A 24,344-nucleotide genomic window follows, 5' to 3' on the forward strand; every position below is an offset into this window, starting at 1 on the left:
TGAGCCAATACCATACTGTTTTAGTTACAATTTAATGAAGCAGGTAAGAAAGAGCATAGGTTCTTGAGTCAGACTTCCCAGGCAGAAATTCTGCCTCTATGACCTATTAGCTTTGTGCCTTTGAGTGAGTTACTTAACCTCACAATTCTTATCTGTAATTAAATCCTAATAATACCTACTTCACAAGATTGTTGAGGCTTTAATGTGATGATACATGTAATGTGCTTAGAGCAATGCTTGGAATATAGAAATGTTCAATAAATGCTAGCTGTTAATTACTATTCCTACTCAGTATACAGCCCGCAAGTCTCTATGGGAAAGGATCTTCTTGATTCTTATTTTTTTTTAAACTTGTCTTGATTATTCTTCTTGATTCTTTCTAATTTTAAGATGGACTTGTCAATTTGTACAGCAAAGCCTACTGGGATCTTTATTATAATACCTTGACTTTTTGTATTAGGTTGGGAAAATTGTCATGTTGAGTCATCTTATCCATGAATTTGATATATCTTACGATATATTGGCAAGCATGAGAGGGAGAGTAGGGAGGATGAGGTCATGAGGTAACAGGGAACCAGACCGTAGGGTTTGGCTGTTCCAGGGGAGCTGGGGAGCTGATGGCTGTGAGCAGAAGAAATACATGGTTGCACCTCCCTTTTAATTGGATCCCCCTGGTCTATAGTGTGTGGCCTTTTGGGTAAGAAAGGGAAATAGATATATAAGTAAGTGTGTGTGTGTGTGTGTGTGTGTGTGTGTGTGTGTGTGTGTGTGTGTTTGCTTGCTTATATTTAAAAAAAAATAATAATAATAATGGAAAAATATGGCCAAGCACAGTGGCTCATGCCTGTAATCCTACCACTCTGGGAGGCCAAGGTGGGAGAATCCCTTGAGGTCGGGAGTTTGAGACCAGCCTGAGCAAGAGCGAGACCTCATCTCTACAAAAAAAATAGAAAAAAATTAGCCAGGCATGGGGCGCACACCTGTAGTCCCAGCTACTTGGGAGGCTGAGTCAGGTGATACCCAAAGGAAAAAAAGACATTCTATAAAAAAAAAGACATCTGCACTCGCAGCACAATTCACAATTATAGCAGCACAATTCACAATTGCAAAGATGTGGAAACAAGCCAAGTACCCATCAGTACATGAGTGGATAAATAAAATGTGATATATGTATACCATGGAGTACTACTCAGCCATAAAAATGGTGATCTAGCACCACTTATATTATCCTGGGTAGAGCTGGAGCCCATTATACTAGGTGAAGTATCACAAGAATGGAAAAACTACATATACTCACCATCAAATTGGTATTAATTGATCAACACTTATGTGTACATATGGTAGTAACATTCATCGGGTGTCGCGCAGATGGGAGGGGGGAAGAGGGGATGGATATATTCACACCTAATGAGTGCGGTGTGCATTGTCTGGGAGATGCACACACTTGAAGCTCTGACTCAGGTGGGGCAAAGGCAATATATGTAACCTAAACATTTGTACCACCGTAATATTCTGAAATTTAAAATACATATATATCTTTAAAAAAAAACCAAAAAACAAAAGGAGGATCACTTGAGCCCAGGAGTGTGAGGTTGCAGTGAGCTATGACGACACCACTGCACTCTATTCCGGACAACAGAGCGAGACTCTGTCTTGAAAATAAATAAATAAATAAATAATGTAAACCAAGAACTTACCCAAAAGTGGTTATCTACAGAAAGAAAGGGAGGGAACAGTATGAGAATAGAGTAATTCTATGAATTTACTTCCTTATATAGTTTTAACTTTGGAACTATGTAAATATTTTACATAATTAAGAAGCAAAAGTAGATCAAAAAGCAATCCCTAGATTTTTAAAATAATCTGAAACAAATTTGTATCAAGTTTGTAGCAATGACTATACAAAATAATTACTTCAAGTAACTTTAAAATACAATAGTTTGACTGTTCTCCCCTAGTGGGATGTATTCAAAGGACACAAAGAACTGCTAAGAAATCAAACCACATTCAGTGGTCTTATTGTTACGAGCAGGTTTGGAATTGTTACGTTGAAAATATTATAGCTACATTGTAAGATAAAGCAAATAACTGTGGTAATGTCATTAGAAGTCAAGATTTTCAGTGTAAAAGAAAAGATTATGAGTATAAAATCAAAGAGTTAAAAAAAATCTGTAATCTGAAATTGGAAGTATAAATATCAATATGGACTCATGATTTTTTTTTTAATCTTAAAAATTGAATGTCTAACTCTATTTACTGGAAAGACTTAGAAGCAGTGGCAATAGTGTGGCATTTAACATCCCCTGTGCCCCAGTTGTGGTCTCTACTATTTCCCCCCTAAAAGGAACTAGGGCTTTGTGGAGAAATGGCTGATTATAGATCTGGGGCAGGAAATAGACAAGATAAGTAGGATATAGTGTGCTGAAAAGTTAGGAAATTAACAAAGGCTAATGGGGTTGTATCAGAAGGACTCCAAGACCCACTTTGAAAAAGTTCCCAGGCCTTAAAATAGAAAAATTTGAGCATTAAAATAATGCTAATAGGCTGGGCGCAGTGGCTCATGCCTGTAATCCTAGCACTCTGGGAGGCCAAGGCGGGAGGATCACTCGAGGTCAGGAGTTCGAGACCAGCCTGAGCAAGAGCGAGACCCTGTCTCTACTAAAAATAGAAAGAAATTTAGCTGAACAACTAAAAATATATAGAAAAAATTAGCCAAGCATGGTGGCGTATGCCTGTAATCCCAGCTACTTGGGAGTCTGAGGTGGGAGGATTGCTTGAGCTCAGGAGTTTGAGGTTGCTGTGAGTGAGGCTGACGTCATGGTACTCGAGCATGGGCAACAGTGCGAGACTGTGTCTCAAAAAAAAAAAAAATACTAATAATGCGCCAGGCACACACACAGGTGTGTGTCTGCAGTCCCAGCTACTCGGGAGGCTGAGGCAGGAGGATCGCTTGAGCTCAATGGATTGAAAACATATCAAATATTTTAAAACTCTTGCATTTAACATGATTTTTAAAAATAGAGGGACTCATTGGTCATGATTTTGGGTTCTTAGAGCATTACCTCAATTCTTTGAAAGTTAAGGCAAAAAATCAAGCATTTATCCCACCTTTCCTTTACAAACTATATCTCCAAGAAACCAGAGGGTTACTGAGAGAAGGCTTCTTTACAGAAGAATTCCAGTTAATAAATGCAGAAGGAATTCTGGAATTAGAAAATCACTGCTTTGCTACCCCTAATGAGGACGTGGATCTGGGTAGTAGTCACCAGGTGAGAGGGTGATGGGGAAACATAGGAGCAATCAGGCTCAGTGCCCTCTGAGGCACTAAACAGTCTTGGCATTGCCACAGCTGCAGCAGCCAGACGTGAGGTGCCTCATAGACTATGCAACGGGATGTGCTCAGGCACACTCATGAAGCGTTCTTGCCTAAAAAACTGAACATGGCTCCAAACAAGCCTAACACAAATCTCTCAGTTTATAGGAAATACAAGAGTCAGAGGAACAAACAAGCAGCCAGATCCAACATGTGGGACATTTTATAGGATAAATGACTTAGTTTCTCTAATAGATTGGTGGCATGAAAGAGAAAAAAGGCAGGGAGAGGAATTGTCACATAAAAAGGAGAGATTTAAGTGACATAATTATCAAAGGAAGCCAAAAAGGACCACTCTGGTGTTGTGTTAACAGTAGACCAGACAAGATCAAGGATGAAAGCAGGGAGAACAGTAAGAAGCTATGTCAAAATTCCAGGCGAGATTTTATAGAAGGATGCTAGCAAATGGTGGTTGGATTCTGGATATATTTGCAGGTACAAACCAAAAGGATTTGCTAATGGATAGGTGAGATGGGACGTCTCAGAGAGAAAGAGTACAAGATGACTCCCGGGTTTTGGTGTAAGCAACTAGAACAGTGGAGCTTGCATTTACTGAAACAGGGAGGACTCAGAGGCAGGTTTGTGGAAAAAGGTTAGGAGGAGCTCTGATCCGAACTCCGTATCTTCCGCGTGATAGACTTTTGAGTATCCATTGGGAGATGTCAGGGAGGCAGTGGGATGTGTATGTGGAGTATTGAGGACAAGTCCAGGCAGAAGATGTAAATTTGGGAGTCCTCAGTAGGCAGGTATTATTTAAAGCCACAAGAGTGGGTGAAAGAATAAAGGGAGCGAGTGTAGGATAAAGGGAGAGGTTCCAAAGCTGGGCCTGTGAGGTGCGCAGGTGAGAGTGAGCAACAGGAACAGAGGAGGGACCTGGGTGCATCCTGGAAGCAGGAGAAGGAAGGAGCGACACTTTGTCAGATGCTTCTGGAAGGTCAGAGGAGATGAGGACTGAGATTTGACCTTTGGATTCAACAACGTGGAGGCGACCCTTGGTGCTCTGATAAGAGCAGTTTCCGTAACCGGTGGGAGTGGGTTCAAGGAAGTCTGCCTGGGAGAAGAGAAAGTTCTTCCCAAGCTCTTTTGAGGAGCTCAGAAAGGAGAGAGAACCGGAGGGCTAGCTGGATGGCAAAGTGTGGTCTAGAGAGGGGTGTTGCTTTGTCTGAGAATCACGCTTTATTCCTTTTAGGAAGTATTTTTGTACCAGTAATCTTTTCCCCCCAACTTTTTACTTTTGACAAATACTAAATCACAGAAAAGGTGGGTACTGTATATGCTTCACCTAGTTTAACCAATTGTTAACATATTGCCACATTGACTTTCTCTCTCTGAGTATATAAATATATGATTTTTATGATCTACTTTAAAATTGCAGACATAAAGTGTATCCTAAAGCTTATATCTCCTGTAAAAAAAAAGACATTCTCCAACATAACCACAATATCATTATTATATCCAAGAAACTTAATGTTATTATGATAATATGTAATATGCAGTTGATATTAAACCTGTATATTATTATTTTCATGTCTGGTCCAGAGTGCATTCAAAGGTCACCCATTGCTTTTAGTTGTCACATCCTGAAGGGATTTTTTTTTTTTTAGGACGGGAGAAATAATAGCCCATTTATATGGTGATTTTTAAAATCTAACAGAGAGTGAAAACTGGTGATGCAGAAGGGAGGGGAAATTGCCAAGTGATAAACCTGAGGAGGTGAGAGACGATGTGATATAGCCACAGTGGGGGATGACCTTGGATGGGAACGTGGACAGTTCATCCCAGGTAGCTGGAGAGAGAGGAGGCAGGGCCTGTGTACAGCGGGGTGGGTAGACATGGTGGGACCTGAAGAAATTCTCTTTTTTTTTTTTTTGAGACAGAGTCTCACTCTGTCACCCGGGCTAGAGTGCTGTGATGTCAAGCTCACAGCAACCTCAAACTCCTAGGCTTAAGCAATCCTTCTGCCTCAGCCTCCCGAGTAGCTGGGACTACAGGCACGCACCACCATGCCCGGCTAATTTTTTTTCTATGTATATAATTTTAGCTGTCCAGATGATTTCTTTCTATTTTTAGTAGAGATAGGGTCTCGCTCTTGCTCAGGCTGGTCTCAAACTCCTGACCTCGAGCAATCCTCCCGCCTTGACCTCCCAGAGTGCTAGGATGACAGGCGTGAGCCACCGCGCCTGGCCGAAATTCTCTTTTGATTACTTTTATTTTCATGGTGAAATAGGAAGAATGGTATTCACTTGAGAGGAAGGAAAGGAGAAGAGGTGTTACAGGTTTAAGAAAAGAAAATATGAAGTCTTTGTCTAAATCATCTTTAGGGCATGCATTATTGCTGACCATACACAAAGACTTTTCTAGGGATGTGTTTATGGATAGTCTTACGGGGATCCTCTTGTACACCTTCAACTTCTATAGGTATAAAAACTAATCTGCCTGAGAAAGGACCTCTTCCCAATAGGTTTCCTCCCACTTTGGAAAAAAAGGCAGAGCTTCATCTATCCCAAATCTGATTTAACTATATCATACCTGCTTCTTGTCTGCTTGTTGATTTTATTATTCCTCTTTTTTTTAATCTAGAAAAAGATTACTTTCTGGAAGCATTATAGTCTTCTTAAAGATCCCTTCACCCCAAATTCCCATAGCTCAGGATCCTGCTGGGGAATTGCCACTTCCTTGTTTCTAATTTAGCTTTTCCAGTGCGTGTCTCTGTTTCTCTTTTCCCTCCTTACCTGTATTCACCCCAGTTTTCCTGCCTCTCCTTTGACTGTTAGCTTTTCTCTGGATCTCAGGCCTGGTCACGGTGGCGGGAACAGTTCCTGCATGGCCAGAGGGAGAAAGAGAAGATGGTCTCTGCAGTGAGACACCGTCAGCACTGGCAAAAGCGGAGATTCCTGAAGGCCTGGCTTGAATACTTGCAAATCCGCAGGATGAAGAGACAGCAGAATGGTGAGAAAGACGCCCTGGGCTCTTGACAGAAGGTCTGGTCACAATTTCCATTCTCCTGCTGCCAGTGGTACTATATTAAGAAGAAATATAACCACGTTATGCTACAGATTTTGGTAAAAGGATATTGAAGAGGAAAACACATCATCTTCAGTTCACGTTTATTTCTTTCTGGCCTTTTCATCTATGCATATATTTTATCCAAATAGTTTTTTAATTATGCTGTAAATATTGTGATTTTTTTTTTCGGGAGATAAGGTCTCACTCTGTCACCCAGGTTGGGGTGCAGTAGCATGCATGATTATAGCTCACTGCAACCTCAAACTCCTGGGCTCAAGCGATCCTCCCACCTCAACCTCCCAAGTAGCTAGGACTACGGATACGTGCCACCATGCCTGGCTAATTTTTAAAATTTTTTTGTAGAGATGGGGGTCTCACTATGTTGCCCAGGCTGGTCTCAAACTCACGGCCTCCCATAGTACTGGGATTACAGGCAGGAGCCACCATGCCTGGCCCATATTATGATTAATATGATACCTATAAGTTTATATCTTGCTTTTTTCCATGCAGCTAATCAACACTTTCCTACATCTTTAGGTATTCATCATAAGTTTTTTTTAATGACTATTTGTATTTTATAGGATGGCTTACTTTAATTTACTTAGCTATTCTCCTATTGATAGACATTTAGATTGTTTCTGTTTGTCCCCAATTACACAAATGCATGTTTATTTTGTTAAGTTTTTGTATACTGTTTTTATGGTTGTATACTGTTTTTATGGTTTAGTTCCCCAGTTAGATTCAGAAGTAATAATACATAGAAACATGATTGTTGGTATACTTTTTGTACTTAAGTTTATCAAGTTTACACCGAAGTGAGTCAAGCACTGTGCTACACACTAGGTTATGGACTCTGGCTTTTGCCCAACCCTCCCTTGCGGAAATCTCCGAGGCTACGAACACTTGTCTCTTGGGAGAGTTTGAATGTGTTCACTTGAGGATAATAACCATGGCCCAGCAGTCCAGTTGCCTAAGCCTGGAAGGTGAATCGAAACATTAAGCTGTTTAGTGCGATAAGCTACACACTAACTTTAACCTGCCTCTAATTACAGCATTCAGATGCCAGGTCTGATTCCCTTCCCCTTCCCGGGCTTCTGCTCCTCAGATCATTAGCTGATTAGTGTTAAAAGGATATGAAGCCTAGTAGCCAGGATCAGCTTGGCTGAAAGCTCAGAAAAGCCTTTGCAAGCACAGTGACTGAATCCTATGTCATAACTCAGTTCCTAAGTCCTATCCAGGAAACATCCCTATAGAGGCAAACGTAAAACAGAGTCAGTCCTCTTTGCAAACAACAATCACCATTCCTGCTCATTGGTATCTAACTAGAAGCCTTATCCCTTTGATTTAATGGATTTTATAGCATCATCTTCCTTAAAATCACATAGCTTTTCTCTTTTCCCAAAGTGAGGAGATGTAGCTCAGGGACTCCTAATGACTTTCCAGTGTTTAACAAACTTTTAGGCCAGGTACAGTGGCTCATGCCTGTAATCTCAGCACTTTGGAAGGCCAAGGCAGGAGGATTGCTTGAGGCCAGGAGTTAGAGACCAGCATTACTGAGACCCCATCTCTACAAAAAATTTAAAAATTAGCTGGGTGTAGTGGCATGCACCTGTAGTTCTAGCTACAGGCTGAGGCAGGAAGATTGCTTGAGCCCAGGAGTTTGAGATTATAGTGAGCTCTGATGATGTGCACTGCACTCTGGCCTCGGGCAACAAAGTAAAACCCTCTCTCTTTAAAAAAAAACTTAAAAGATTTTTTGTGAAAGCAGGCTTGAATCCCCCTGCTCTCTGCCAGTAGCAGGGTTCTACTTGTCTTAAAGATGCATGGTGGGCTCATCTTCCAACCTTGTGGGAGCAGCACTTAAGTTATTTCTCTTGCAGAGATGGCTGAGCGATTCCATCGTGTCACTGTGCTCCAGATACACTTCTGTGATTGGCAGTGGGCCTGGGAGTGGAGGGAGAGCTTGTACGCCCAGCGTGCCCGGGTGGAGGAGCTGGCCAGGAGGATGGCGCTGCGGCGGGCCTTCGTGCACTGGAAACACTGTATCCTTTTCAGATACCGGGCCCGTCCATCACCTCAGCCAGGACAGCGTGTGCTCAGCAGCACGGGAAACAAAAGTCATGAAATATCGTGGGAAACAACTACCAAATAATTTTAGACAGCCTTGTCTCTGTGACTTCTTTTTAAAATTTTTTAATTGGGACTATGCATACAAAAGAGTACTTACATACTTACATTCAAAAAAAAAATAATAAAATGAACACCTATGTATTCAACCAATTTAAAAAACAGAACATTGCCAGCACCTTTTCCCTGACTGCATTCCCCTCTTCCCTCAGAGCTAATCCCACTGTCCTGATTAACATTTTTTTGTGTTATCATTTCATTGCTTTTCTCTATCCACTAGGCGGTGGAAATAGCCCTGGCTGTCTTTTTTCTTGGTGATACCATCACTGTGATCATAGCTTCCATTTATTGAGTTTTTACTATGTTGCGGACATTATGCATTATCCTCTTAATCCTTCTAGCAACCTTGTGGAGTAGGTGTGACTGTCACCCATTTTACAGATGAAGAAACAGAGACACGGGAGCTAAAACTTTCCTTTTTTTTTTTTTTTTTTTGACACAGAGTCCCACTCTGTTGCCTGGGCTAGAGTGCCGTGGCATCAGCCTGGCTCACAGCTACCTCAAACTCCTGGGCTCAAGCGATCCTCCTGCCTCAGTCTCCCGAGTAGCTGGGACTTCAGGCATGCGCCACCATGCCCAGCTAATTTTTTCTATATATTTTTAGTTGTCCAGCTAATTTCTTTCTATTTTTAGTAGAGACGGGGTCTCGCTCTTGCTCAGACTGGTCTCGAACTCTTGACCTTGAGCGATCCTTCCACCTCTGCCTCTCAGAGTGCTAGGATTACAGGCGTGAGCCACCACTCCCAACCCTAAAACTTTTCAAAGTCACAGCAGAGTCTTGCTTTGTGTTAAACTCCTGCTTAAGTTCTGGGATACAAGGAAGCTCAAAGACTAACAGCAGTTCATTATGTAGTGGGGAAAATAGACATGAAAAAAAGTCTTTAAATACAGCATGATAAAGATTTGTATCAAGTCCTGTGAGAGCTGCTGTGGAGAGTGAGCCAAGGAGGTAATGTTTTAGCTGAATTTAAGTCTTAGGAGATGACAAGTTCACCCAGCAGAGAGGCTGGGAAAGGCATTTCATTTGTAAGGAATGGCATTTACATAGGCTTAAAGGTGAGGAAGAGCATTCAAGAATTTGTAGTGAGTTGTGGAGGTGTGGATGGTGGGAGGGCAGAGGCGCAAGCCTCTGGCGTTTTATTTGTTTGTTTTTAATAGACAGGGTCTGGCTATGTTGCCCGGGCTGGAGTGCAGTGGGCTATTCTGAGGCACAATCATAGCTCACTACAGCCTCGAACTCCTGGGCTCAAGTGATCCTCCCACCTCTACTTCCTGAGTGGCTGAGACTATAGGCACGGGCCAACACACCTGGTGTTAGAGGTTTTTAAGAAGAGAGACAGTCAGGTTTGTGCTATAGGCCAGGCATGGTGGCTCATGCCTGTAATCCTAGCAATTTAGGAGGCTGAGGTGGGAGGATCATTTGAGACCAGCCTGAACAACACAGCAAGACCCCATCTTTACAAAACATAGAAAAAATTAGCCAGGTATTGTAGCACATACCTGTAGTCCCAGCTGTTTGGTAGGCTGAGGCAGGAGGATTGCTTGAGCCCAAGAGTTTGAGGTTGCAGTGAGCTATGATCACACCACTGTACTCTAGCTCAGGTGACAGAGCAAGACTTTGCCTCAAAAAAAAAGGTTTGTGCTTTAGAAAGGATAATTCTGGATTAGAAGAGGGAGGCTAGCAGGGGGAGACCGGTTATGGGAGGAGCCTTACTTATGCAGGGAGAAGTCAGATAAACTGCCTGGTAGTGGGGGAGGGGTGAAGGGACAGAACAAGGACAGAAGAGCCAGGAGGGGAGGGAGAGGAGAGATTTAGGAGGAGAACAGATGTACTTGGTGACTGAGATTAGAGCGGGAGGAGAAAGATTTGAAAATAACTCCAAGGTTTTTAGTTCAAACATCTGACCCGATCTCCTTGCCAGGAGAAGGAGCAGGTTCTGCTTTTTGATCTGGTGATTTTGAAATGTTTGCTGAAATTGTTGGTAATTTATCTCGGATATTTTTTGTCTCTCATCAAAAGGGCATGCAAGGGGAAGGACACAAGGCCAGCTGTTTGATAAGTAACGGACATGGTTCCCCTTTGCCCACTGCTTCCCTGGGTCGTCCAGCCCACCTGCTGAGCCTGTTACCCCTGCAGCCATGACCCTTCAGGCGGGTCACTGGGAATGCACTAGCTGGGGGCGGGCACCTTGTTGAGACTGAGGCCTTAGCTTCTGGCAGACATGCTGCTGCGTGCAGAAGAAGCTGCCCAGTGTGAGATGGCAGAGGAGCACCGCAGGCACAGACTGCTGGTAAGAGCACCGCAGCCTGGCACAGCTCAGCCTGGCGGCCTTGCTCAGGCATTCACTCCTGGGGAAGCCCAACCCCCATCCCACTCATTAAGTGCAGCCAGTTATGCGTTAGCTTAAGTCACGAAGTCCCCCTTTCATTGTGGGTGTCCCTGTCCCTGTTTTCATTTTGGATCAAAAATGGTAATGGTGTGGGGTCAGAGGGGTCTGGAGTTATAAAGGACCCTAAGAGGTGATCTTTTCTTGCGTGGTGGAACCCCTTTTTAGTGGTGAAAGCCTAACCTGTAAAATAGACCAAAGCAGCGATGCTGCTGTTGAAGTGGGTCTGGGAGTCAGTCCCTGTTCTACCAGCTACTCTCTCCCTCCCTTGCCACATGAGGTAGGTGGTCTTCAAACACTCTCAGGAGCCCGTGGGGTTTCACAGAGCACAATAGGAAAACCCCTAATCCAGCCTAATCACTTCTGTCTTAGAACGCTGAAGCCCAGGGCACGGGGGAATGGAGGCAGAGGGGCTTTGCTTAGGTCATAGGTGAGCTGTTATTGATGGAGCTGGAGCCAGACCTGGGTATGCTGCCCCCACCCCAGCCCTCTACTCACCAAGGACTCCTTGTACTCCATTCTAGCAACACTGCATTTATGGTTATGTGAATGTATACACTGACTCCACATGGTAAAAAAAAACAAAAAACCACCATAGGCAAAAAGTCTGTCTCTTTTTTGAGAGGCAAAAGTTGATGTTCAACCTTTGTCTGTAGAATTCTCATCTGGGTCATGGGGGTCTCTCCTGGTCAGAGGTGAGGGGGTGTGTGTCCTTGGACAGAAGGACGGTAGGGACTGGCGCAACTAATGTTTAGTAAGTGCCTACCGTGCAGGCTGGCTTGTGTTAGGCTCGGGTTCGAGTTTCCAAGCAGAGAAACGCTCAGGGAAATGGAGCGGCTGTGAGAAGCTCTGACTGAGCTTCCCACCCCTGATCTGGGGCACGGCTGCCTTCGTCTGCTCTGTCACAGACTTTTCTGATTCCAGTCTTTGTAATCAGTTGTGTCCTTTCTTCTTTGTGCAGTATGTTTGCTTTAGAACCCTAAAAGACAACGTGACCCGGGCCCATCTCCATCGAATAAGAAGGAATCTCGCTTACCAGCAGCATGATGTCACGGTGAGGGTGATGTTCCTATCAAGGGACTTTCTTCTGATGGCCATTCTGTCTCTCTCTTTTTTTTTTTTTTTGTCTTGCCAAAGTAAATGGAACTCTTTAAATCTCTGTACTCAGGGATTTGTCCAAATTTTAGACTCCAAAACCTTAGTTCTCATTTTTTGGGAGGAATCTATTCCTGCTGATAGAGAAACTCTTGTTTTTTGCTTTGCTTAATCCCAGTTTTTATGTTTGCTAAGAAAATGGACAGTTGACTCAGAGGTCAGGGACTGTAGATTTTAACCCTGACCTCAGGGATGTAGTGATAAAAATACACTTTAAGTCTTGGATCACAGGAGGCTTTGGTTGTGTGTCCATTGTAAATCTGTTCTCTTCAGTGGTTTGTTTACCCGAGATCAGCAAACATTATCTCTACTTGTCAGTTTTGTTTCTGAGTATAGAAGGATAGGGTTTCTTTTCCTGTTATTTTATGAAAATGTTCAAACATATAGAAAAACAGAAAAAGTAATATAATTAGCATCTATATACTCATTACCTAGATTCAACAATTGTTAATATTTGCTATATTTCAAAGTAAATTACAGACATCATGACACTTTGTACCTAGACGTTTTAGCATACATCACCCAAAGATAAGGACATTTTCTCATGTAACTACTTTATCATTATCATCCCTCGTGAAATTAACAGTAATTCCCTAACGTTCTCCAGTACCCAGTCCATATTCAAATTCCTGTAGTTATCCCCAAAATGTCTTTAAAATGGCTTTTTTCAGACCAGGATTCAGTTAAGGATCACTAACTACATTTAGTTATTAAAGCTCTTAATTTAGAACAATTTCCTCCCCCCAACCAAATTTCTTTTTTTTTTTTTTCTTTTTTAAAAATTTTTTTTTTGAGACAGAGTCTCGCTCTGTTGCCCAGGCTAGAGTGCCGTGGCGTCAGCCTAGCTCACAGCAACCTCAAACTCCTGGGCTCAAGGGATCCTCCTGCCTCAGTCTCCCAGGTAGCTGGGACTACAGGCATGCGCCACCATGCCCCGCTAATTTTTTCTATTTTTAGTTGTCCAGCTAGTTTCTTTCTATTTATAGTAGAGACGGGGGTCTTGCTCTTGCTCAGGCTGGTCTTGAACTCCTGAGCTCAAATGATCCTCCCGCCTTGGCCTCCCAGAGGGCTAGGATTACAGGCGTGAGCCACCGCACCTGGCCACAAATTTCTTTTTTTAACATGTTTTTGTTTTAAATTTTAAATTGTAGTAAAATACACATAGCAGAAAATTTATCATTTTAACCATTTTAATTGTACCGCATTGACGTTAAGTACATTGACGTTGTTGTGCAACCATCTCCAAAACATTTTTCATCTTGGAAAACTGAAACTCTATACCCATTAAACACTAACTCCTCATTTCCTCTTCCCCCCAGCCCCTGGAAACTACCATTTTACTTTCTGTCTCTATGAATTTGATTACTCTAGAAACCTCATAAGTGGAATCATGCAGTATTTATCCTTTTGCAGCAGACTTATTTCACTGAGCATAATATACACTTTTTTCTTTTTCTTTTCTTTTTTTTTTTTTTTGAGACAGAGTCTCGCTTTGTTGCCCAGGCTAGAGTGAGTGCCGTGGCGTCAGCCTAGCTCCCAGCAACCTCAAACTCCTGGGCTCAAGCAATCCTTCTGCCTCAGCCTCCCGAGTAGCTGGGACTACAGGCATGCGCCACCATGCCCGGCTATTTTTTTTTTCTATATATATCTTTAGTTGGCCAGATAATTTCTTTCTATTTTTAGTAGAGACGAGGTCTCGCTCTTGCTCAGGCTGGTCTCGAACTCCTGACCTTGAGCAATCCACCCGCCTCAGCCTCCCAGAGTGCTAGGATTACAGGCGTGAGCCACCGCGCCCGGCCTTACACTTTTTTCTTTTAAATGATGTTGACTTTTTGAAAAGGACAGGAGAGTTATTCTGTACAATGTTCCATAGTTGATGTATCTGGTTATTTCCTTTTGATTTGTTTAATTTCCCTTTATATAATATCTATAAACTAGATACATTAAATTTAAAGCCTTGATTAGATTGAAGTTAAACATTTCTGCTCGACTACTTCATAGATGGGTAACACATCATAAGATCAGTTTTAATTTCTAAAATGACTTTTTAAAATGGTGGGACCAGGCACAGTGGGTCATCCCTGTAATCCTAGCATTTTGGAAGGCTGAGGTGAGAGGATCACAGGAGTTAGAGACCAGCCTGAGCAAGAGCAAGACCCCATCTCTACAAAAAATAGAAAAATTGGCCAGGTGTGGGGCACACGCCTGTAGTCCCAGCTACTCGGGAGGCTGAGACAGGAGGATTGCTTGAGCCCAGGAGTTCGAGGTTGCCGTGAGCTATGATGATGACACTGCACGCTAGCTGGGGTGACAGAGTAAGACTCTGTCTCAAAAAAAAAAAGCAAAGCCTGTCTTCCATGAGGCCCAGATTAGCAATAGCTTCTTCATCCAGATTTCCATAGACAGGAAGAACCATCTTTTTGCCTTTAACATTGGCCCAGGTAGCTCTATACTTCAGCCATAATTATTTTGCAAACCCACTGTATGTTGGCTGCTCCAAATTGAGATAATTTCTGCTTTGGGGGAGCTCACAGTCCATCAGAGTAAGGATTCTTTTCATTTTAGCAAATTTCCATTTCCTTCTTGTCTTGTTTTAGCTGCTGCGCAGGTTCTGGAACCTCTGGCAGTCTCGAATTGAGCAGAGAGAGGACAAAGAGCATCTCCCCTTACTGCGTGCTGCCTGGGACCACTACAGGTAGGGACTCTGGCTTCATCCATTTTCCAGGAGTGGCCGCTTACCCTTCCGCAAGTTAGGCGTGGCAGATTCAGAAAGGCCTTCTGGGGGCGGAGGCCCTGCTGTAAACCAGTGGTTCCTGAATTTGCATTTTATTTTTGGCTGATTAGACAGGAGGTAGAATGTGAGGATATTTGTATTGGTTCTTGGCCACTATAGTCTGAAGTCTGTGCCTGGTAGCTCACTGTGTCAGTCCTATAGCCATGAAGATGCTCACATCTTAGAATTCGTGCATCGCTAGTGTTAAAGAGAAGGGTCAGGCCAGGTGGGTATTTGTGGCTCAGTCTGGAAGGGTGCAGGGAGTGTCCTCTATGTTAGCGCTAGTCATTCGTTTAAAATAAATAAGTAGAAGCACTACATATTTGTGAGGAAAACTCAGGACATATAGGAACGAAGGTATAAAATGAAAAATAAAAGTTGCCTGGCCTCTTCCCTGCAGCTCTTTGATCTTAATCCTCAGAGGTAACCACTGTATATTAACTTTCTTGCTGCCAGAAATGTTTGATATACCCTCCCCTTCATTTCCATCCCCACTCCTCCCCACAGTGTAATCAACTTAATTTGCATAGTTATAGGTCACAGCTTGCTTTTTTTTTTTTTTTTGAGATAGGGTCTTGCTCTGTCACCTAGGCTAGAATGCAGTGGCATCATCATAGCTCACAGCAACCTCAAACTCCTGGGCTTAAGCGATCCTCCTGCCTCAGCCTCTCAAGTAGCTGGACTACAGGCACGTGCCACGATGCCCGGCTAACTTTTTCTATTTTTAGTAGAGACGGGGTCTCGCTGTTGCTCAGGCTGGCCTCTATCTCCTGACCTCAAGTGATCCTCCCACCTTGGCCTCCCAGAGTGCTAAGATTACAGGTGTGAGCCACCGTGCCCAGCCAATTTTGGAGCATTTTTTAATGAGTCAGTGAGAATCCTAATATTTAATTGACTCAATTCAGAGTTGTCAAGGTATATTACTCTAAATCCTTGTTTATTTAAACCAAGTGTGAAAGGGAACATGTCACAGACCCAGGTAGTCTAAATGAGCCCCAAAATTTGGCCATAAAACCAGGAAGTTCAGGATATCTGGGAGATTTTATACATATTTTCTAAGTTCCAGAGATACTGTGCTTGGTGGTCTAATTAGGTTTACAACAAAATTGTTAACATTTTTTGGCAACCCACAGTCCAAAAGCAGGGTTGACAGCTTTGATGTTAAACATATCTAAATGCCCTCTCTCCCTCCTAGAATGAAACTAGTAAGCCCATGGGGTACCTTTAACTCTCAAGAAGTAACTATACCCAGATTTATCTGCTTTAAAAACAAAGCAAACTTTAAAAAACCTGAAACCTGAAGATGAGGATGGGGCAGCACCTTAGTGTTCTCTGTTTTCTTTCAGGACAACATTGCTATGCAAGTGTATCAAATTGTGGTTACAGTATACTCAGAAGCAGCGAAACCAGCAGGTATGGAGTTCTTTATAGCAGATGGCTCTCCTGGCTTGCATTCTTGGATCCATTTGCTTTGGAAAGATTCTTGGAAAAGGCCTACGCCAAGAGGTCTCATTGTTCTGATTTGGAAGAGAGGGTGTTGAAAAAGCTCAAAGGCATTTCCTCCAGTCCCCGCTATTGATGTCAGAAAGTCTGCATAACTCCCATTTCTTCATCTGCTGGGAAAATGCAGGTGTTCTCTGAGAGTCATGAGCTCTTACCAGCCATTCGTCTTTACTCAGATTCATTTACTATGTGAGTTAGCCAGCCCCTCACCCAGTGGGAGCTGCAGGGGGTATGGGAAGAGGTGCAGAGCATAAGTGCTGTATCCCAGTGCTAAACTGTGACACACAGGTCCCCCAGGGGGTGGATGAGTTGCGGTCAGGATAACAAATTTGTAGAGGCAGATTGAGAAAGAGTCAATTCCCTTTAAGAAATACTTATTGAGCAACTGCTGTGCCACAGACACTGTGCTAAGTAAGCACTGAGGATACAACTGTGATATAAGGAGACAAAATTCCTGCTCTTACAGGACTCCTGTTTAGCACCAGAGTGGCAAATAAGTGTGACCTTGCAGGCCAGCTCTGATGACTGGGAGTAGCAGTCTGGAGTGCTGCACTGAGAAGGATTTCAAAGGCACATTTAGACTCGGTGGGAATGTGTGTTCATGAATGATGTTTGCTTGAGCATTGCTGTGAAAAGTGCCCCTTCTTGGCTGAGCCTGGCAGTGAAACAGAGGAAGACACAAACCAAACTCCTCCCAGTTGTAAATCTGAAGATTTTGGCTCCCCATAGTTTCGGGATAGAATCCAAATTTTTAGCAAAGTCTACAAACTCCTTTGAGAGCTGGTCCCTATCTGTTTCCCCAGCTTTCCAGTTATCACTCTGTTCCTTCACAGCTGCACCCTGACCAGCCAAGCTCCCTGTCCTTAAAGGTACTCTGCACTTTCCTGCTCCTCCTGGTACCTGCAGTTCCCTGTTCCTCACTACCCTCCAGCGCCCCCAGCCCAGCTCACCCCCAGGTGCACAGCTTCATTAGAAACATTCAGCGCATAATTGTTCACTGGCCTTTCTCTCCTGCCAGGCTGTGAGCTCCTTTAGAGTACAGCCTGTCTCTCTCTTCTCCTTAGCCCAACACGGTGCTTGGCACGGGGTGTGTGCTGACTGGTACTTGGATAAATGAAAGCACAAAAGAACGAACAAACTGCCATTGATCGCTTCAGGGTGTTTCCCAAGGATCATCTCAGTTCTTAGGGTTTAGATGGATACTAATCCACGGCATCGCTTATTTCTGTGTCCCCCTTGCCTTCCACACCTAGGAAATACTTACAGTTACTGCATTCTTTTTTTTTTTTTTTTTTGAGACAGAGTCTCACTTTGTTGCCCAGGCTAGAGTGAGTGCCATGGCGTCAGCCTAGCTCACAGCAACCTCAAACTCCTGGGCTTAAGCGATCCTACTGCCTCAGCCTCCCGAGTAGCTGGGACTACAGACATGCGCCACCATGCCCGGCTAATTTTTTCTATATATATTTTTAGCTGTCCAGATCATTTCTTTCAATTTTTTTTAGTAGAGACGGGGTCTCGCTCTTGCTCAGGCTGGTCTCGAACTCCTGAGCTCAAACGATCCACCCGCCTTGACCTCCCATAGTGCTGGGATTACAGGCGTGAGCCACCATGCTCGGCCCAGTTACTGCATTCTTTGACATCCCTTTGGAATATGTGGCTGGTTTTGAAAGGTCCTTGCCACTTGTTTTCTTAAGGTCATTTAATACCAGCTCAAGAGAATGTAGGGAAGGAAGCCTTTTAGAAAAAGACTGTGAGTGTCAGGGTTGAAAGGTCGTGTTTATTTAAGGAGGAGAGCAGAGGGTCTCTTTTATTTCCTTCCTGGAAAGAGAGAGCTGTCCTTGACACAGGCCTCAGCACTGGTGGCAAGCCCAGGGTCAGCATTGTCATCTCTCGCACTGCTCTAGCATGGCCTACTTTCAAAGGCATAGGGGGGTCTGCAAAATAGCAGGAGCGCTGCTTCGTTGCTGCTTTTAAACCTCAAGCTGACAACCTAAATATCACCTCTTGGTGTAGACATCCCGGGAGCACATCAGTTATTGTATTCTTGAAAAGATAAAAATGTGATTTATTGCGGGTTTCTTTCTTTTTAAAAAGTAATACACAGTCAGCCCTCCCTATCCATGGGGTTCCACATCTGTGGGTTCCGCATCCGTTGATTCAACCAATCATGGATCAAAAATATTTTTTTAAAAAAATGGATGGTCGTGTCTGTACTGAACCACGTACAGACTTTTTTCTTGTTGTTATTCCATAAACCAGCGGTCCCCAACCTTTTTGGCACCAGGGACCAGTTTCACGGAAGACAGTTTTTCCACGGATGGGTTGGGGGGTTGAGGGGCAGGCGGAGCTCAGGGGGTCATGTGAGCAATGGTAGGGGAGAGGGCTGGTTCCTAACAGGCCATGGACCGGTACTGGTCCGCAGCCCTAAGCAACACGCATACCAACTATTAATATTTACATAGCATTTCCATTGTGTTAGATATTACATGTGATCTAGAGATGGTTTAAAGTATATGAGAGGATGTATAGGTTATATGCAAATACTAGATTATTTTATATAAGGGACTTGAGTATCCATGGATTTTGGTGTCCCCTGGGGGTCCTGGAACCAATCCCCCACAGACACTGAGGGACAGCCGTACACAGGATAGCACGACACTCGCCAACTGTTGGAGCTGCATGACAGGGTCATGGGGATTCATTATACTACTGTTTCTACTTTTGTTTACATTTTAAAAAACCCATAATAAAAAGTAAAAAGAAAAGCAATATATGAACGTTACATAGCAGAAAACTTGAGAAGTGTAGAAAGACATAAGAAGAAAATAAAGACACTCATAATCTTGCCTCTTAAGGTGACATTTGGTGAGTAAACCTGGTGTGTCTTTTTTCCTCTGTGTGGGTAGAAATGTATGTACCCATATGTTCACACACACACGTATGCACACTGTTCCAATTATCTATAGCTATCTGAAAAATCTTCCCAAACTCAGTGGTATAAAACAACCACCACTGGATTATGCTTAAGAATGCTCTTGCTCAAAAATTGAGATAATACATAGTGGGGATGGCTGGTTTCTGCTTCATGATTACTGAGGCCTAAGCTGGGAAGATTCTAATGGCAGGGGGTTGGAATCATCTAGACCTTTCTTCACTGACATGTCTAGATCCTGGATTGGAGTGACTCAAAGACTGGGCTCAACTGGGGGTGTTAACCAGAGAGCCTGTCTATGGCCTCTTTGTGAGGCTTGGGCTTCCTTACAGCATGGTGGTCTGGGGTAGTCAGACATCAGGGCTTCAAAAACGAGTGTTCAGTGAATAAGGCAAAAGCTGTATGGCCCTTTCTGTGGCCTCAGACATCACGTAGTGTCACTTTTACCCTGCTCTATTCATGCAAGCTGTCACTATCCCACCCAGACTCAAGGGGAGGGGACATAGACCACTTCTCAATAAAGGAGGATCAAAGAATTTGCCGCTATTTTTTAAAACCTCTACACATGCTTATATGCTTTTTCCCCCAAAGTGGAGGCTTACACAGTATATTCTAGTGTCCATTGACTGTCTTCCCGCTGATATATTGGTGAAATGGTAGACTTTTGTAACTGTATAAAAATTAAAGAATCTGTATGACAAACACTATAAACAAAATCAAAAGACATAGAGTGGGAAAAATATTTATAACACACATGCCAAAAGACTAACACATTTTTTTAAGGTTCAAAAAGTGGGTACATATCACTAAGTTAAATGCTGACAGATGGGTGTTCATACTATTGCCTGTTTTACTAAGTCATGGGGGGAGGGTATTTTTTATATATAATATATATATTCTTGTGTATGTATGTGTGTTAAGAGATGCTTAAGCCACTTTTAATTTAAAAAGTGAAAAATTTTCATCCATCATATTTCATTGTTCACCTAGCATATTGGCAAAGATTAAAAAAAATAATGATTTTCATCTTTTTCTCAATATTACTATATAGGAAGCAATCCACCACCCCCAAGAGTGTGACCCTGAAAGGTCATGTAAAAAAAATGTAAAGTGCCGAGGCCATTCATTATTTCCCTCCAGTTGCTGCAGGCCAGAGCAGACAGTCATTTCCAGCAGAGAGCCCTGCCCGCTGCCTTCCACGCGTGGTGTAGACTCTGGAGATGGCGCCGGCAGGAAAGTGTCCTCCGTGCACGAGCAACACGGTTTCACAGGTACGCTGTGCAGCTCCTCTCTGCACCAGGGCAGGCGTCCCAGGTCTCACTCTGCCAACCACACAGCCCATCTGCTTTGCTCTGCAGCCTCCTAGCCACCCAGGCCTCGGTGTTTCTTCGTTTTTCCAATAATGTGGGCTCATTGATTTCATCTGGCAGGAAAAGAGAGCCAGCATTTCCCCCGGGAAAACTTTTGTCTGTCTTTCTTGTAAATGCTTTCATAAAGCCTGTTTGTAGCCCTCATCGCAAGCCTCTGAGTGCTCCATTAAAGCTGCCCATTAGCTTTCTGGATCAGAGCGTGGTGGGACCTTACATGGCCTTGGCAGACATTCTCGAGTGTAATTTCCCTGAAACACTTAGTTCCTGTTCTGCTAGACCTGGCTTTTTGAAGTCTTGCAATTATAGTCATCAACAAAATTGGAAAGGTCAAGGAGCAGAGCTACATCTTTTTAGCTCCCATGGGGACAAACTTGCCCACAGCACGTCCTTACTATGTGGTCGAACGTAATGGAGAAATTATTAATGACTAACCATGTGCCTGCCACTGTGGTGGGCGTTGTGTGATGAAAAAAAGAGAAGAAATACATAAACTTATTCTGCCTGTGGCATCATTATCCTCATTAATAATTTCCTTCTCATAGCAGGCCTGAGAGAACTGGTTCAAAATGATAAATGGCTCGACCATGGGCAGCCAGTGGCAGAGCCAGGGTTTAAATTCAATCTCTGTTTCCAAAGTCCAGGTGCTTTGTACATGATCAAGAGGAAAATCTTGTCGATGACTTTGTAGAAAGGTGAAATTTTTGTGAGGAGATAAGACTGACATACAAGAAACAACTAAAAAACAATTCAAGAGATTAGATCCTTGTGTCTTCAGTTATGTCAGCTACAAGTGTTAACAGAGCTCAGTGCTAGTGCTGAGGGGGTGGCCGGGAGCACTCCAGCATCTGGGGGAGGCTTCCTGTGATGAGGGGGCCAGACTGAGGGCATCGTGCTGATCCTACAGGCAGGTAATTGATGGATGTTTGAGCAGCGCGTGGAACTAGTCAAGTGACAGTTTTGGAGATGACCCAGAGTACAGCGTACATCAACTTGGGACGGAGAGCTGAGAGGAAGGAACGTGCGCTGGGGGAAGTTGCAGTGATCTCGACTTTGGAGGACTCCGAATACTAGTTTTTGCGAGGACCAGCCAGAGCTCCAGGCTCCTTAGCACAAAGCCCAAGGAGTCATTTTAGGTGGTGGCTGCAGGGAATAGAGACTGACAAGAGAACAACTCTTGCCTCTTCCCCCTTCTCCTACAAACACAGCAGCTTTGCTTTTACCTAGTTCCTATACTGGTGTCTGGTGTAAGATTCATTTGAAAAATGGCTACAGTACCTGAAACACTTACACCCCTTTGTCTCCTTTACTCACAGGTAGTCATGCTTGGCTCTATTCCTTTTTTTGTGTTTTGCATGCTGGGGGGACCAAACATTGAGGACACCTTCAAAGTAGCCAAGAGGAGCCTCTAAAAGGATTTTTGCTGGGGAGCAGGCTGGGGTGATTTTAGAGCCGTCACCCTGGAGACAAAAGAGTAGAGGGGAATCGGAGACGGGGAATAGCCAGGAGGCTTGCGGGATGGCGAAGGCCTGGTCTAGATTTTGTCCTGTTGCGGTCTCGGTGAACCTTTTTAGAAAACTTAGTTCCTGCCTGCCTTGTTCATGAGCAGAGTGATTGAGAGTCTGGCTCAGAAGCCAGACAGGCCTGAGGTCAGATCTGTGCTCTGCGGCCTGCCGGCTCTGTGACCCTGAGCAAATCGGTCTCTCTGAGCCTCAGTCTCCTTGAACGTATTGTATTAATAAAGTGGGGATGATTTGATAATAGATCTATCTCAGGGTTGTCATGAAAACTAAATGGGATAATAATACCTGTAAAATACAAGCAGGGTACCCAGCACGAAATATTAGCCCCTAGAATTGATTTATAACTCTCATGGTAAGTTAATATTCATACGATGGCTTTGGAGTTTAGCAAATTAAAATTCCAAATAAATATGTATCTTCTATACTCTTAGGGTATTTTTTAATGTCTTAGGAATACAGACAGAATTTATGGTAGAATCTCATGAATTGTGGCTAAAAATGGCAATTTATTAAGCCACCAGTAAAATATACTGAGAATGAGGCAAAACTGGTTTGTCTTTTATTCTGAGGTAAAATTTATATATAATGAAAGACACAGATGTTAAGTAAACAGCTTGACAAGTTTTCACAAATTACACACCTGGATAATCAACACTCTAGTCAAGACATAGAACATTTCCCTCACCCGGAAGTTCTCTTATGTCCCAGTCAGTCTTACCCGATAGGTACCCACTGTTCTGATTTCAATTATCCTAGGTTAGGTGTGCTTGTTTTTGAACTTCACATAATGGGATCACAGAGTATTTATTACATCTGGTTTTTGTTAGAGCCGGGGTCTCGCTCTGTTGCCCAGGCTGGAGTGCAGTGGTACAGTCAGAGCTTACTGCAGCCTTGAACTACTGGGCTCACATAGTCCTCCTGCCTTGGCCTCCTGAGTAGCTGGGACCACAGGCACTCAACCACCAAGCCTGGATAGTTTTTTTTTATTTTTGTAGAGACAAGGTCTCCCTGTGTTGCCCAGGCTGGTCTCAAACTCCCGGGTTCAAGTGATCCTCCCACTTTGGCCTCCCAAAGTGTCAGGATTATAGGCCTGAGCCACTTCATGTCTGGCTTTTAAAGTTCAGTGCAATGTTTTTGAAATTGAACATGTTGTCCTGTGTGTCAGGATTCCAGTCTTTTGTAGTCTTTAGTTTGCTGAGTAGTATTCTGCTGTATGAATATGACAGTACGTTGACCCATTGTCACATCGGAGGTGTTTGCAGTTTGAGGCCATTATGAACAAAGCTCCCGTGAACGTTTGTTTTAGTGGGCATATGTTTTCATTTCTCTTGGGTAAATACCTAAGTATAGACTTTTTTTTGTTTTTTTTTTTTTTGAGATAGAGTCTCACTTTGTTGTCCGGGCTAGAGTGAGTGCCGTGGTATCAGCCTAGCTCACAGCAACCTCAAACTCCTGGGCTTAAGCGATCCTACTGCCTCAGCCTCCCGAGTAGCTGGGACCACAGGCATGCGCCACCATGCCCGGCTAATTTTTTCTATATATATTTTTAGTTGTCCAGATAATTTATTCCTATTTTTAGTAGAGACGGGGTCTTGCTCAGGCTGGTCTCGAACTCCTGACCTTGAGCGATCCACCTGCCTTGGCCTCCCAGAGGGCTAGCATTACAGGCGTGAGCCACCGCGCCCGGCCTAAGTGTAGACTTTTGAGTCATAGCGTTTAACATTATAAGTGGTTGTATCATTTTTATACTCCCACCGGCAATATGAGAATATGGAAATGTTCATATGAAAATATGAGAATTCTGGTTGCTCCACATCCTCCCCGACATTTGGTATTGTCATTCTTTTTAACTGAGCCATTCTAGTGGGTATGAAGCACTGTCTCATTTCCCTGATCACTAATGATGTTGAACACCTTGTTAAAGCCTTAATCAGCCTGGGAAAAAAGCCTATAGTTTGACAAAATCAGAATGCCCCAAGAAAGGAATTCCAGAACAATTCTAGAATGCTCTTCTACTAGAGGGAAACATGTTTTATAAGATTTGGGCTCCCACAGGATTCTGAGGAGGTTCTAAGAGAACCGGGATCAGTTTTGATTGGTTGCTGTTTCCGAGATGAGATTGGGAGGGATTGGGAGAA

General features: G+C 43.4%; 1 protein-coding gene across 12 annotated transcripts in view; it reads left to right on the forward strand.

Moving 5' to 3' along the window:
- SFI1 (SFI1 centrin binding protein) overlaps positions 1 to 24,344 on the forward strand; it is an 88,000-nt gene that overhangs the window by 43,243 nt on the left and 20,413 nt on the right. For 10 of the 12 annotated variants that reach the window (XM_045534515.1, XM_045534514.1, XM_045534517.1 and 7 more), the window contains exons 9-15: positions 6,148 to 6,322; positions 8,260 to 8,421; positions 10,787 to 10,857; positions 11,915 to 12,007; positions 14,706 to 14,803; positions 16,228 to 16,294; positions 20,457 to 20,587. In XM_045534515.1, the coding sequence (XP_045390471.1) occupies positions 6,148 to 6,322; positions 8,260 to 8,421; positions 10,787 to 10,857; positions 11,915 to 12,007; positions 14,706 to 14,803; positions 16,228 to 16,294; positions 20,457 to 20,587 (797 nt within the window). The remainder of the gene's footprint in view (positions 1 to 6,147; positions 6,323 to 8,259; positions 8,422 to 10,786; positions 10,858 to 11,914; positions 12,008 to 14,705; positions 14,804 to 16,227; positions 16,295 to 20,456; positions 20,588 to 24,344) is intronic. The other 2 variants (XM_045534520.1, XM_045534524.1) reach the window with 1 other exon arrangement.

This window comes from Lemur catta, chromosome 21 (assembly GCF_020740605.2).
Source record: "Lemur catta isolate mLemCat1 chromosome 21, mLemCat1.pri, whole genome shotgun sequence".
Lineage (NCBI taxonomy): Eukaryota > Metazoa > Chordata > Mammalia > Primates > Lemuridae > Lemur > Lemur catta.